The 13,156-nt window shown below is 51.8% G+C and overlaps 1 protein-coding gene across 1 annotated transcript in view; it reads left to right on the top strand.

Annotated features, from left to right (window-relative positions):
- PDIA5 (protein disulfide isomerase family A member 5) overlaps window positions 1-13,156 on the top strand; it is a 91,388-nt gene that overhangs the window by 15,232 nt on the left and 63,000 nt on the right. The window contains exons 2-3 of the mRNA XM_047735278.1: window positions 5,696-5,822; window positions 8,746-8,833. Of these exons, the coding sequence (XP_047591234.1) occupies window positions 5,696-5,822; window positions 8,746-8,833 (215 nt within the window). The remainder of the gene's footprint in view (window positions 1-5,695; window positions 5,823-8,745; window positions 8,834-13,156) is intronic.

The following is a 13,156-nucleotide window of genomic DNA, read 5'->3' as shown; positions in this document are numbered from 1 at the left end:
TGGCTGCTACTCTGATGGAGGTGCCTGCTGTTCTGAGGGGGTGTGTGCTGTGATGGGGTCGGGGGTGGCATTGGGGGCCTGGATTCCTGGGCAGCAGAAAGAGGGCAGCTGTCCTTCCCAGCCATGGCCTGCCCTGCATTGGGTGGGGGGGGCAGTTTTACGGGCCTCAGCCCAGCCCATGGTGGGCAGCCCAGCCTTGCTGTAAACACTGCTGAAGCTGAGGGATGGTGAGCAGAAAGAAAGCAATCATGGGGAAAGGTCAGAAGGAGTTTGCATGGTGGACAAAGGGGATTTTTTTTTTTTTCTCTCTCTCCTCTAACACCAAAGCTAGTGACTTAGAATGTAAAGAGCCTGCCGCACCCAGGGAAAGTTCCGTGGCTGGCTGGGCAGGTGGCTGGCTTCTCAGATGCCGCCCTCTCCTCCAAAGGCTTGACAACCTGAGCATGTGTGCACCATCAACATGGTTGTTATTGCTGTTATTTGTGGGTTGTGACTTAGGAAGTCTGTGGGAATGTGCTTGGCTTGGCAAGGCGATCCGAGGCTCACTGGAGCGGCGTCTCAAGGAAGGGAAGGAGCGTGCACTCTGCAAAGGTTAAAGAATAGACAAAAGTAGAGGAGAAGGGAGAATGTTAAGTGGCTGGAGGAGAGGCTTAGGGGAGGGCGGAAACCCTGGTTGTGAGCTAAGGGGGTGGTCCCTCCTGGGCCAGGCACCAGGGGGCCTTTCATCCTTACCCCTCTCAGTGATGTTAAGCCTGCCACCTTTGCTAAGCACACCACGCCATCTGGTTCCCCTGGATCTGGCTCTCCTGACTGGGTTTCCTCTCTTGCTCCTGAATCTCCTCCTCTCTAGGCAGTCCTGCTCCCCTGTGCCCACACGTACATCCCTCCACAGGGGAGACCGCCCACCCTTCTCCTGACTGGCTGGGCCACCTGTGCGGCTTCCTGTTGTCAGTCACTGCAGCTCCCAGGCTGGGTGTGCAAGCTGGCTTCTGGCCGCCCTCCCCTCTTGCTGCTGGGGTTCACTCATCATGTCCCAGGGGACTTCGCCATGGCCTCGCCTGCAGGGTCATCACCCCCTTTTCTGTGGTTCTCCTCCCTGGTCTGTGTTGATGCAGCACTTCCCACCTTCTCCTTCCCGACTTTCCTCTCAGTCCTCTTCCTCCCCTCAGCTGAGGTGTTGCCTTGTTGTCTCCCTCTGAACCTGGCCCTGGAGCCTTCACTGGCCTCAGGGCCCACTCTCCAGCCTGGAGGATGTCTGTACTGGCCACATGTCCACACCTGAGTGTATTATCTACCACCTTCCTCAATAGAAAACCACAGCCTTTCCTGCCACCACTGCTCAGTTCTTCCATTTTGGCTGTCGTTGTGCACGCCTAGCCCAGAACCCTTGGAATCATTTTAGCCTCTTCTCCCTTCCTTCCCTGCTTACATAGGAATAATTGCCGAGTTCTCTTGTTTCCCCCTGAGGCCCTTGGGTAGACCCATTTCTTTCCCCTTGGGCAGCTGCCCAGATGGTCCTTTCACCTCCAGGTGGTGGCTGCCCAGTCTAAGGTCATGGCTGGATGAGGCTCTTGAGCCAGGTTTTCCAGACCCCCCAGTTGGTCCCACCCATGCTCTCCCACAACTCTCCAGTCCAGCTGATGACTGCCCTGTGGTCTGTCTGCTTTTGGTGGTCCCTCCTGGGTCTCGCAGGAGCTGCCACAGACTCACTTTATGACCTCCTCTGTAGAGGTCAGGAGTGTGGTGACCAGTGTGATTCTTCATGGTTATGATGCTGAGCAGACACTTCCTGAGGGCTTTCAAGGGGCCAGGCACCATGCTGGGCCCCGCCCTCCAGAGCTCTTAGTCTAGGGGTGTGGTAGGGATGGAGGGAGAGGGGGAAGGAGACACTTCTATAGGGAGTTCTAAACCAGGCTGGCCACGGGCAGTGCCCAGTTTAAACCCTAGCATCATACTGGGTGATAGTGTTCAAGCATTCGGTTAGCTCAGTGCGTTTCTTAGGGTGAGCTTAAGTTCTCTGCTGTGTGAGGGTAAATGTTGGGTCAGAGGCTTTGGTGGCTGGCTAGAGAGTGGTTTGTTTACTGTGAGGGTAGCTATTGGTTAGATGATCGGAGGGACTGACTGGGTTTTAGAGAAAGGAAGCTGTGGGTATGCCATTGGACTTGACTCTTGAGGTTTCTGCTGTAGACCCTTTGCTGTCAGTGGCCCAGTGGCATGCCACTGCGCTGCCCAGGCAGGTGGGCACTGGGCCTGGCCTGGCTCCTTTCCCCTCCCCTTCTTCCCAGTTCCACAAGGGTAGGTGCCTGCCAGTCTCAGGAGGGCTGGTCTACAGGGCAAAGTACTGAGGCACTGGGCAAGGGCAGTTTGTTTTCCCCAAGTTACCGTATTATCTGAGGATTAAAACCACAGCAACATCAGTGTGTTTTTCCAACAGATTCTTTTCTTTTTTTCCTTCAGTCGTGTGTATTGAGCTATGGACTTTTTAGTCTGAAGTCCATTGGCAACCTGAGAGCAGTAGAATAACAGGTAATAATATAAGGGAATGAACTTTTTAGTGGGCTCTCAAGGTGGGTTGCCCGGCTCTGGCAGGACAGAATGGGGGACACAGAGTTCTTCAACTCTTCCTCTTTGATGGTTTGACCCTGGGGAGAAGGAATGTTTGAATTCCAAAGGCAGATCAGATTTAGAAATGCTAGAATATGGCCACATTTTGGTTTTCTACTCTGCAGAAATGGAACATTGTATTATATATAATACTGATACCGTTCAACTGGTTCAACTGATACCGTTGGGGTGCTTTATGATTTATAAAGCATGTTTGAGAAGTTACCCCATTTCATCCTCACAGCCATCCCACTAGGGAGGTATCATTATTTCCATGTCAGATGCAAGACACTAGGCTGTAAAAGGTCAGCTGATATTGACTAGGCCTCTTAGCTACTGACTGGTAGAGCTCAGATGCAGCCCAAGACTTCTGGCTGCAAAGAGGCAATGGACTAAGAGGGCATTGGGTCTAGTAGAGAGACTAGGGTTCAGGTTCTGGCCCTGTTACTTATTAGTTGTGTAACTTTGGTCAGATTATTTAACTGATCAATACAGTTAAGCATATCAGATAATCTATAGTTGCCTCCTTTTATTGGCCACATTCGTCCACGACTCTTTGTCCTTGCTCCATTACGGGCTGGTTGCTGTGTAGACTACAGGATATGTATCCTGGACTCCTGTTCACCATCAACATAGTAATTCTCCTTGCCTCCCTCTGTGGGATCCTTTGTTTCCTAGATTCCCTGTCTTTCTCATTTTTTACTCATTTGTTTTAATAGAGCAAGACTTCCAGTATTTTCCTTCGAAAGGGCATATTGGTGGTAAGTTTTTCACATCTGAGCTCTTAAGCCTAAGTAAATCTGTACTTATAATTGACAGATAATTTGGCTGCATATAGAATTCCAGTTGGAGATAGTGTTGCATGAGAATCATGGAGGCAATGCTTCATTGTCATCTTGTGTGCTGATGAGCAGTCTTAGGCCAGTTTTGACTCCTGATCTTTTTGTATGTGGTGGTTTTTTTTTTCTTTGAAACTTTCAGAATCTCTTCTTTGTCAGCAGTGTTCTGAAAGTTTTCAGTGATGTTCTTTGGTGAGAGTCTTTTTTTATTCATTGTGTAGGACCTTCTCAACTGGAGACTTACATTCTTGAAGTCTGGGGTATTTTCTTGAAGTTGGGTTTTTTTTTTCTTTTTTAAGTTTCTTTTCCTCGAGTTACTTTAATTTGGCTCTTGCACTTAATGGATCCATTTTCTTATTTTTCTTAACTTTTTCTTCTATTTTGTATTTCTCAATTTTGTATTTTATTTTCTAGGAGTTTTTTCAAAATTTTATTTTCAACTCTATTGGATTTTTTTAGTTCTTTGAGAGTTTTACTTTCCAAGAGTTTTTCCTGATCCTCTTTGACTATTCCTTACTCATGACATTCTATTCTTTTTTTTTTTTTTTAATTTTTAAAATTTATTTGACAGAGAATACGAGCAAGAGCACAAGTGGGGAGAGCAGCAGAGGGAGAGGGAGAAGCAGGCTCCCAGCTGAGCAGGAGCCCAATGTGGGGCTTGATCCCAGGACCCCTGGCATCATGACCTGACCTGAAGGCAGACACTTAACCGACTGAGCCATCCAGGCGCCCTGCATTCTATTCTTGTTTTATGGATGCGGCATTTCATTTCTCTGAGAATAATAATTGTAGTTTTTCTGTTTTCTGTTCTTTTTCTTTTCTTCTAAGTATCCTCTTTCTTTTAATTTGTTTTCATCCCTCTCTTTTCTATTGAGGGCTTTCCTCAAATATCTGGAGAACTTGGGTTATCCATATTGAATAGCAAGTCACTAGCACATGCACTGGAGACTGTGAGTGTGAGGAGGAGGTAGAGGGCACTTGTTTACTGAGAGGGTCTCACAGTGGGCATTTTAGTGGGAACTCAGTTATTTCATTGGAGGCTCTCCAAAACACCATCTTTAGGCTGTTTTTCTTATGCTCCTCAGTTTCCACAGAGAATCTCTAATCTCCTGCCTGGGAGAATAAGACTGGCAGCATTCTGGAAGAGGGAAGGGAGATGTCAGGGGAGTAGGGGCTCAGGGGGATGGGTGATCTCCAAGTTCAGTTTGCAGACTTTCCCTTAATCCCCTTGTTTTCTCTCAGGGCCATACTTCTACTGTTTGCCTGGTGTCTCCCAGCAGAGCTTTTCTTATTCAGTCTCTCCATATAGTAGCCCTGTGTTTTCCGTCAGCTAGGCAAGGGGCTGCTGGCCAGCTCTGTGGGCTGGGTAAGGAGATCTGCTGTGTGACTGTTCCTTATTCAGACTTTTTTTTTTTTTTAAGATTTTATTTATTTATTTGTTAGAGAGAGAGGGAGCATGAGCACAGGCAGACAGAGTGGCAGGCAGAGGCAGAGGGAGAAGCAGGCTCCCCGCTGAGCAAGGAGCCCGATGTGGGACTCGATCCCAGGACGCTGGGATCATGACCTGAGCCGAAGGCAGCCGCTTAACCAACTGAGCCACCCAGGCATCCCCTTATTCAGACTTTTAACACATTTCCTCCCCAGCCTGCTTCCAGCCCACTCCTCGTGCCTGCAGAGGTGCTTGGGGCCTCCAGTACCCAAGGTTGTTCTCCGGGTTCTCTGGGAAGAATTGCTCGTTTCTTGTTGGCTGGCTTCCTGAGATCACTGGCTGAGTGGGAAAAGCTGAAAACCTTCCATTCCCATCCTAAATATGAGAAGTGATCTTATTTCTCTGTGGATTTGTGCTTCAGTGCTTCTAGGTGGGATGGAGTTTGCACATTGCTCTGGTGTGTGGTGTTGGGATGCGGCGTGGGGTATAGACACTGACTTTCCAGAGAGGTCTGGATTGAGTAGGTGACTGGTACATCCATCAGCCTGCTTGTGTGGAATGCAGCTCCTACAGCTTTGTACAAGGACCTGAAGAGGAATGCTGAGGTGGAGACTGGGAGTGGGCTGGGCAGTGTCCTGGGGGAGAGCTGGTGGTTTGGAGAAGCAATAAGGTGGAAAGGTTGATGCAGTGTCCCGAGAGGGGTTGGTGTGCCCTTATCCCTCTGAAGTAAAGTGGGTTCTAGGCAGTGTGTCTGCAGGCACCCATCCTTCCTTAGGCCTGGCAGGAAGCTGCGGCTCACGGTCCTTGTCCTCTCGATCCCCAGGTGGTCCTGCCGACGTGGCTGTCCTCCACAAAGGTCTCCTTGCTCATCGAGAGAATTTCTGACCCCAAGGACTTGAAAAAACTTCTCAGGACCCGGAATAATGTGCTGGTGCTTTACTCCAAATCTGGTGAGTGCCCAACCTGGTTTTGAGGGTCATCTGACCCAGGGATGGGTCGGTTTGAGTTCAGGGCACAGGTGGGAGGCAGAGACCTCAGGACCAGAAAGCATTCAGGGAGGGCCTGACGGTCATCAGGCTTGTCAGCTTTCCCCAGAAAATGAGGCAAAGTCACAGAGGGGTGTTTGTTTCTGTCTTTTTGGATCCCTGAGAGGCTGTTTCCATTCCCTGTAATCAGTCGTTCTTAGGTAGAGCCTCTGGAGCCCTCACTACATCAGGAGGGAGAGGGTGTGTGTGAAGGGGGATGGAGGACAGTAGTCACTGGGCATGGATATTCTGGCTTCCTGGACAGGGGCAGGCTGGCCACGACGGGCTATGTTTCACCAGAGGTGTTGATTCAGTGATGGGGCTGGGCTGTCGTCAGCTGACTTGGTCCCAGGCTCGGGAGCACACACCCAGGCTGGCAGCTTTGGTCCTGCCCGATCCCCATCTGTCCCACTCTGGGGTCAGAACACGGAATGGAGTTGGTAGTGGGCTCCAGGAGCAGGACAGAGTAGTTTCAGTGGAGGTAGGAGCCGTGGCTTGCCTCCTCTGACCTTGAGGCTGGCCAGGGCATAGTGGCTAGAGAGAGGTTTGCTTAGCTCTTGGCCGTGAACATCCGAACATCTGACTGTTGATGTTGTTCCCGCAGAGTTAAGTGTTTTCACTGCTCCTCAGGATGCCAAGTTTTCTGTGCCCTGGAGAAGCAGCAGCCAGAGGCTGGGCCAGTTCCGGGCCCAGTTCTCCCTGGCAGCTCATCCTCGACACTCATTGGCACTGGGGGCTGATGGATGTTTTGGACGTGTGTCTCTCCTGAAGCCTGCATCCGCTAAGCGCCCTGGCACTTGCTACTTCTTGCCCTTTGGAGGGCTTGGCACACCCTTCCTGACTGAGCTGGTTGTTGGGAGCCTGGCCTGTGTCTAGCATTTCTCCGTTGTCAGGAGTAGGGGGAAATTGAGGCAAAGGAGAAGCAGAGCTGCTCCTGAGGCCTGGGTTGCAGGGCTCTGGATAAGCCTGGCTTACCTCCTGGGATGCTTATGGGGCTGCCAGTGCAAAAACACGCTCCGTCCCTTCTCTGGGTCCGTCCTGTCACAGGAGCTCATCATCTTACATGGGCTCCACAGGAACTTGTGGGACATATTCCCATCTGCTCCTTTGCCATGAGGGAGGCACTGCAGGTTGTCAGAGAGCGTCTGGTTTTCTGGTGGGGAAACTGAGGCAGAGGGAGACTAGCTGACTTGTCTGAGCTTCACTGGCTGGTGGATGATACAGCTGGCCCTCTGTGCTTCCCCCACCTCATTTCCTCTGCTGGAGCCTAGGAAGAAATGTGTGAATCCTGCGATGGCGGGAGGGCTCTGAGATCAGGAGATGATTAGGGTAGCTGTGGGGCAGGACGCAGGGCCTGGACCACTCTTACTTTCTCTTCTGCCCCTCACCCAGCCTCTGGCTCACTCATTGGCTGTGGGGTTCCAGTGCTTCCTGGGCGCCTCTCCGCCTTGGACTGCCGGGCAGTAGGACCCACGTGAAGATTTTACCTTCCTGCCCCTTTGGCCGGGCTGCCTGAGCTGTGACGAGCACAGTGGGCTGTGGAGCAGTGCAGTAACTGGATTTTCTCCACTCCCCTCCTCTCAAGCAGCATCTCCCTTACCCCGGCTGAAAGATGGGGTTCAGAGAGGGGTGCTTCATATAGCTCGACTTGAGCTCCCCCGCTGCTCCAGTGAGCCCCATCTGAGCCCCAGTGCGTGGTGGGGCGATGGCTTTTCCCCACTCTGCTGCACCCCCTCCTCCGGTTGGGCTTGTGGGGGTTCCCAGGAGTGCCTCCTTCGGGTGGCTTCATGCAGTTCTCTAGAAAGATCCTTTTTGTTCACTTCTGTGAAAGGCTCAGCATGCTTTGTATTCACAAACAGCTACCATTATGCCTGCTAGAAAAGGGAATCTGTGGAAGCAAATAATTCAGACATCTTTTCTGCTTGGCTTTGGAATGTATCTTATGGTTTGGGGTGGGGGGGGACAGCGGACCTGCTCTCGCTCATGATGTCTGCACGGTAGGCCCTTCAAGTGGGCTCCCAGGTGTGATGGGGAAAGGCAAGGCGCTGGCCACAGACCCTCGCAAGCTGGCCATCTTGGAATCCTGGCTCTGTCCCCAAGCACCTGCCCTCCCACCGTAGGTTCCAGGGCTTTGCCCAGATGCCTGCATCAGTGACAAACTTACTTTCTCGTGCTCATTCCACCCTGCCCCCAAGGCATAGTGCCTGTTTTTGCAGGTGACCCTCCAGGTACTGCCAGGGCTGGCCCTTCTGTCATTGCTGGGGAAATGGGCTGTGAATTGTGACCTGGGTCCACTTGACATTGGTCCATCAGAGACCAGTGTCACATATAAACCTCCTTTGACCACCAGGCTGTCCTGAGCCCCTGTTGAGGTGAGGATATGACGCACAAGTAAAGGAAGAGTTTGGTCCTTGCTCTTGTGAGCTCCCAGCATGGGCTTCAGGACAGAGGAGTGTGGAATGGGCAAACTTGTTCCTAGTGTTAGTTATAGAATTGTAATCGTTTGGTTATAGGATTTTCACAGTTTGTCCCAGAAAAGTAATGAGTCAGAGATTCTACTGAGAGTTGAGCATCTGGCTGAGAGAGTCTTAGAAGAATGGGGTGTGAGGTGTGGTGGAAAGGAGGGGTGAGTTGGGGGCTCTGTGTCTGTGAGGAGGGCTCTGGAGGCTGGCGGAAGCAGAGGTTTCTGAGAAGAATTCTCACCGAACTATTGATCCCAAGGTCAGTGTTGTAACTGGTGCTCTAGACCTCCTCCCTGGGACAGGTTTCCATCCTTCCTTGCTCCTGAAGGAAGATGGCTGGCATGCTCGGGCACAAATGTTTAATTTTTTTTGTTGTTTTTTTACAGAGGCTGCAGCTGAAAGTCATCTCAGGTTATTATCCACTGTGGCCCAGGCAGTGAAAGGACAAGGCACCATCTGCTGGGTAGACTGTGGGTATGTCCGGGGGACATGGGGCACGGGGGCTGAAGGGCAGGGCCTCCTTGGGGATTTTACCCCTCCTTTGGGTGGGGTAGGGAACGGTTCCTGACGAAGGCACTGGGAGAGAGGATGTGATGGAGAGACTGGGGTAGGAACGCCTTTCTCACCTTACCGCAGGGTCACCTGTTTTCTGGAGAAGGGGCAGTTCTGGCTTCCCACCTTTTCTTTCCAGCCCCACTACTCTTCTTCCCTTTTTCCATAGTGCCACGTATCACATGACTTTTTTCTTCCCAGTGGGTGGGAGAGGGGGCCTTGATTTCCTGAGAGCAAGGTTATTTTCAGGGTCACCCGGCAGGCTTGCGTAGAAGGGGTCTGTGGCAAGAACCAAGGGCTTTACCCCCAGCCCAGGTCATTCATAGAGCTCTCTGCTGCCCACAGCATGAAAGTGGTGGAATCAGCTGGTCTGAGGGACGGCTGCCTTGCCTTCTGAGGCAGCTCCATTAGATCAGGCCTGGACAGGTGGCGTTGTCCTTCCAGCGCTCTCTTTTGACCCATGTCTCCCTGCCCGCCCCTACCTGTCCCTGTGCCAGCACTGCCCGTTCCTCCTCCTCCTTTTCCTCCTTCCTGACCTCCCTCTACCCAGAGACCTTCTTGTCAGTGTTAAGGTGGCAGGATCAGACACCAGCCCACAGGTAGGAGTCTGTAGGAAGTGGGGCCACTTCTTAGGGTGGGGATGGGGTTTCTTGATGGAATTTTCTTGATGGAATTCCTCTGATTCTTCCGAGTGTGGGAGTTTGAGTCTAGGGTGTGCTCAGCTTCTCTTTCCTTTCAATCATCAGGAATAATTTCCACATCTGTCTGTGCTTTGTGTATGTGTGTGTGTGTGTGTGTGTGTGTGTGTGTGTGTGTGCGCGCGCGCACATACACACACCCCCTCATTAGATAATTAGCTCCCAATTTGGTATAGATTCGCCTAAGTACAGAAAAGGCACATGGAGAGTGAATGAACGTAGGAAAAACTGTAACCGGGAGCAGGTTTGTCCTTTGTATGTTTGGAGCACCTACTGTATGCAAGGCTCTGTGTTGCCCTTGGTGGATGCCAGCGGACATCCGCTTCTGACTGAGGACGGGAGGTGTTTCCAGAGCCCCTGTGTCTAGCCACATGTCACCTGGACTTCGGGTCCCTCAGGGGTATGGGCTTGGGAAGAGGAGGGGCAAGGAGGATATTGCACTGTTGTTAGTATGAGGAAGAGGCGGGGCTCTGCTGGGAAAAGAGGCAGTTCTTTTCCAGGATGACCTACAAAGGCCATCCTAACCTTTCCTGTAGCTGTTCTTGCCCCGGCCACAGCCCAGCTACGAGCCCCTGGGTTAACTGGGCTTTGCAGACTTCGCTCCAGTCCAGTCTTCTCCCACTCCAATTGGAACTCGAAACTGCTGTTTTGGGCATGAACTTCTGGGACACACCGATTTATAAGCTGACGGCCTCAAGTCTGTCTTCCGCATGATTGGTGAAAATTGAAGGGGGACTTTATCTGACAAAGCACTGGATGAGACCAGGAGGAGAGGTCTTAGCTGAGTGCTGTTTGCCGTAGGGGTGTCTGCATGTGTGCGCGCTCCTGTCTCTGGCCTCACCCCTCCTGATTAACTCAAACGTTGATTTAGTGGAAGAGACTGCTCACCAGACATTTGGTGAGATCTTGGCCACTGGTTAATTCTAGTTCATAGTTGCTGCAAGAGTGTTCTTGCCTCCTAGTGTGTCTGAGTCTTCTGCATTCACCCAGGGGTGCACTGTGTGACTGGCAAAGCGACAGAGCCTCTTTGATGGGACAGGGCACTGTGGAGTCTCCATATCTGGAGATGACAGCGGCCTGCCAACCAGGAGAGCCTATCCCAGAGAGTTCATAGGCTTGCAGCTGGCAGAAATGGGAAGGAGAGCTTTGATGTAGTTGTTTCCTTCTCTTGGAACATTCCTAAGCACTTCCTTTATGCCTTAAGGTACACAGATGGATAATAGTGTCCTCAGCGTGTGAGGCGGAAGCAGACACTGAACCTGGTGATTACAATTCTTGTGAGAAGTGCAATCAGCAAAGGCTCTGGGTGTGAGGGGTATCCCTTTATTCTCCCTGGAAAGGTTGAGAAAAGCTTCATGGTGAAAGCAGAGTTACAGTTTGGGGCAAAGACCTTTGAGTACCTGGTCTTTAAAAGTGCCCCGGCTTTGCCTGCAGGCAGCTCCCTGTGGTGTGGGCCCCGAACACGGCCTGGGGCCCTCTGCTGCCTGGCGTGGAGGCAGCAGTTCTGCTGTGCTTGCTGCAGGGGCAGGACTAAAGGGGGCCAGGTTAGAACATCAGAATCCAGGGCTTGCTTGGAGACATGACATCTGGAGCCAATAAGAGTACCAATGGGAGAAATAACCCTATGACTTCTGCTATGCTAAGATGAAAATCTAGGGGGGCACCTTAGAGCTTAAAGGGGTGACCTTAAGACAGAAGGACACACTGTGCCACATAGTTGCCACTCAGTTCATCCCTCCAAGAGGAAGTAGGAAATGAAATGTTAGATGGCTCTTAAAATAGCTGAGATAAGTAGATGGGTTATGGAGCTCTAATGGGTTGTGTTGGAAGCAGGAGGAGGAGGATCTGGGTCCAAATCTGAAGTCAGAGGCAGGGTGCAGTGAGATCTTCCCAGAGCAGCCCAAGAGACAGAACCCGGGGCTCTAGTCCATGCAGGCCACTGGGGTTGGCGGTTCTCAGGGACAGCCGTGACACAGGGAGTTCCCCAGGGGCGTGAGCTGGTTCTGCCCTCCTGCTCGGCTGCTCCAGGTCATAGACTTCTGAACATGCCCTATAAACCATTATGGGAACCCACCACGTTGACACGAGGGCCCGGTGATGACAGCTCTCATTGTGTCCTAAATGTGTTCAGTGTGTGTTTTTGAGTCTGAATGAGAGGCTCAGGGATGGGCAGAAGCGCTCGCGGGAGGACTTCCTCTTGTTATCTGCAGTGGAGTGTGCAGGGGGAATGGAGCCAACGTCTGCTCACTTTTTATCCTAGCAGCTACTAAATAGCAGGTGGTCAGCCCGAGCGTGCCTCCCCTCACGTGGGCCCTCCTGAGGTTCCCCTTCTCTCCTCCTTTCCAGCTGTGCCTTCTGGCTTGCCAGCAGAGGGTTGGAGGCTAGAATGAGGATGCTAGGGCTTGGAAGAGGGTGACAGGAAGGTCTCGAGTGAAGAGCCCACTCTGCTTTTCTCCCTCTGAAGGCAGGTGAGGGAGATAGAGGGCATCCTAGGGCAAGAGAAGGCAATGCTGTGGCGTGAAGTGTCTGTGTGCGGAATAACGGCAGAGGCCTGGGTTGAAGGGTCATCTCTGCTACTTATGACCCGTATGACCTTGGACAAGTCTGTTTCCTCATCTGTAAATGCAACAATAGTATATATTCTGCTGCCTTTCCAGGTCCGTGGTGAGGAGCCCGTAAATGCAAGTTCTTTCTAGAACGTAATTTAAGTGTGAGATCCCATTTTTTCTGTTACTTTTCATCTGGGCAGGATTGTTTTGAGCATTCCCGGAAGTAGCTGAGGGGGAGAAACCGTGCATGCCTTCTTCAACGGCTTTCTTGGGGGAGGGTCCCTTGGGTGTTGAGAGGATGCCGCTGAAGAAAGTTCTGAGCATGAGAGTCAGCCCCAGTGCACAGGCTGTTTTGCTCTGATCTTTAAAAAGTTTAGGGTACAGTGGGACATGTAGGACTGTAGGTTATGGGACCTGGCCTTGAGTCTAGATGGACAGCTAATAGCTGTGGGACCTTTGGCAAGTCGTTGCCCCTCTCTGGGCTTCAGCGTAATCTAGTGTGAACCGTGGAGTTTGGCTTTCCGGTTTGCTCTCATCCCTGAATAGCACGGCTCAGAAAATCCTGGAAGCTGCCAGGGTTGGTGTGTGTGTGTATGCACGTGAGTATGTGGCAGTCTTCAGAGGGGGGGTGTCTTCCTCTGTGTCTCCCCCCATTCTGGGTGTCTGCTCCCATGTTTCTCCTGTCCTTCCCTCGGAGCTGCTGGCCTCTCTCTTGCTTTGTTCCCTCTTCCTTACTAGTTTCTACCGCCTCTTCCCCATCTCTGGGTCCCTGCCTCCCCCAGGTTTTTGGTCTGTCTTCTCCTCTCTTTTCTCTCTTTTCTTGATTTTCAGGCTCTTCCCTCCCTACCCTTGCACGTGTGGCTGCAGGCACACGTGCCCCTCTGTGTCGGTTTTCTCCCAGGTCCCAGGCCCTGTAAGCTTGTCGCTGTGAGGGGTCTGTGGGGTGTCTGGCTTCTGTCCAGGTATTTGTCAGCTATCCCTTCCCCTCAGTCCACCTC

Source organism: Lutra lutra, chromosome 1 (assembly GCF_902655055.1).
Source record: "Lutra lutra chromosome 1, mLutLut1.2, whole genome shotgun sequence".
NCBI lineage: Eukaryota > Metazoa > Chordata > Mammalia > Carnivora > Mustelidae > Lutra > Lutra lutra.
The sequence above is the reverse complement of the archived record's forward strand: the minus strand, read 5'-3'. Positions and strand labels throughout refer to the sequence as shown.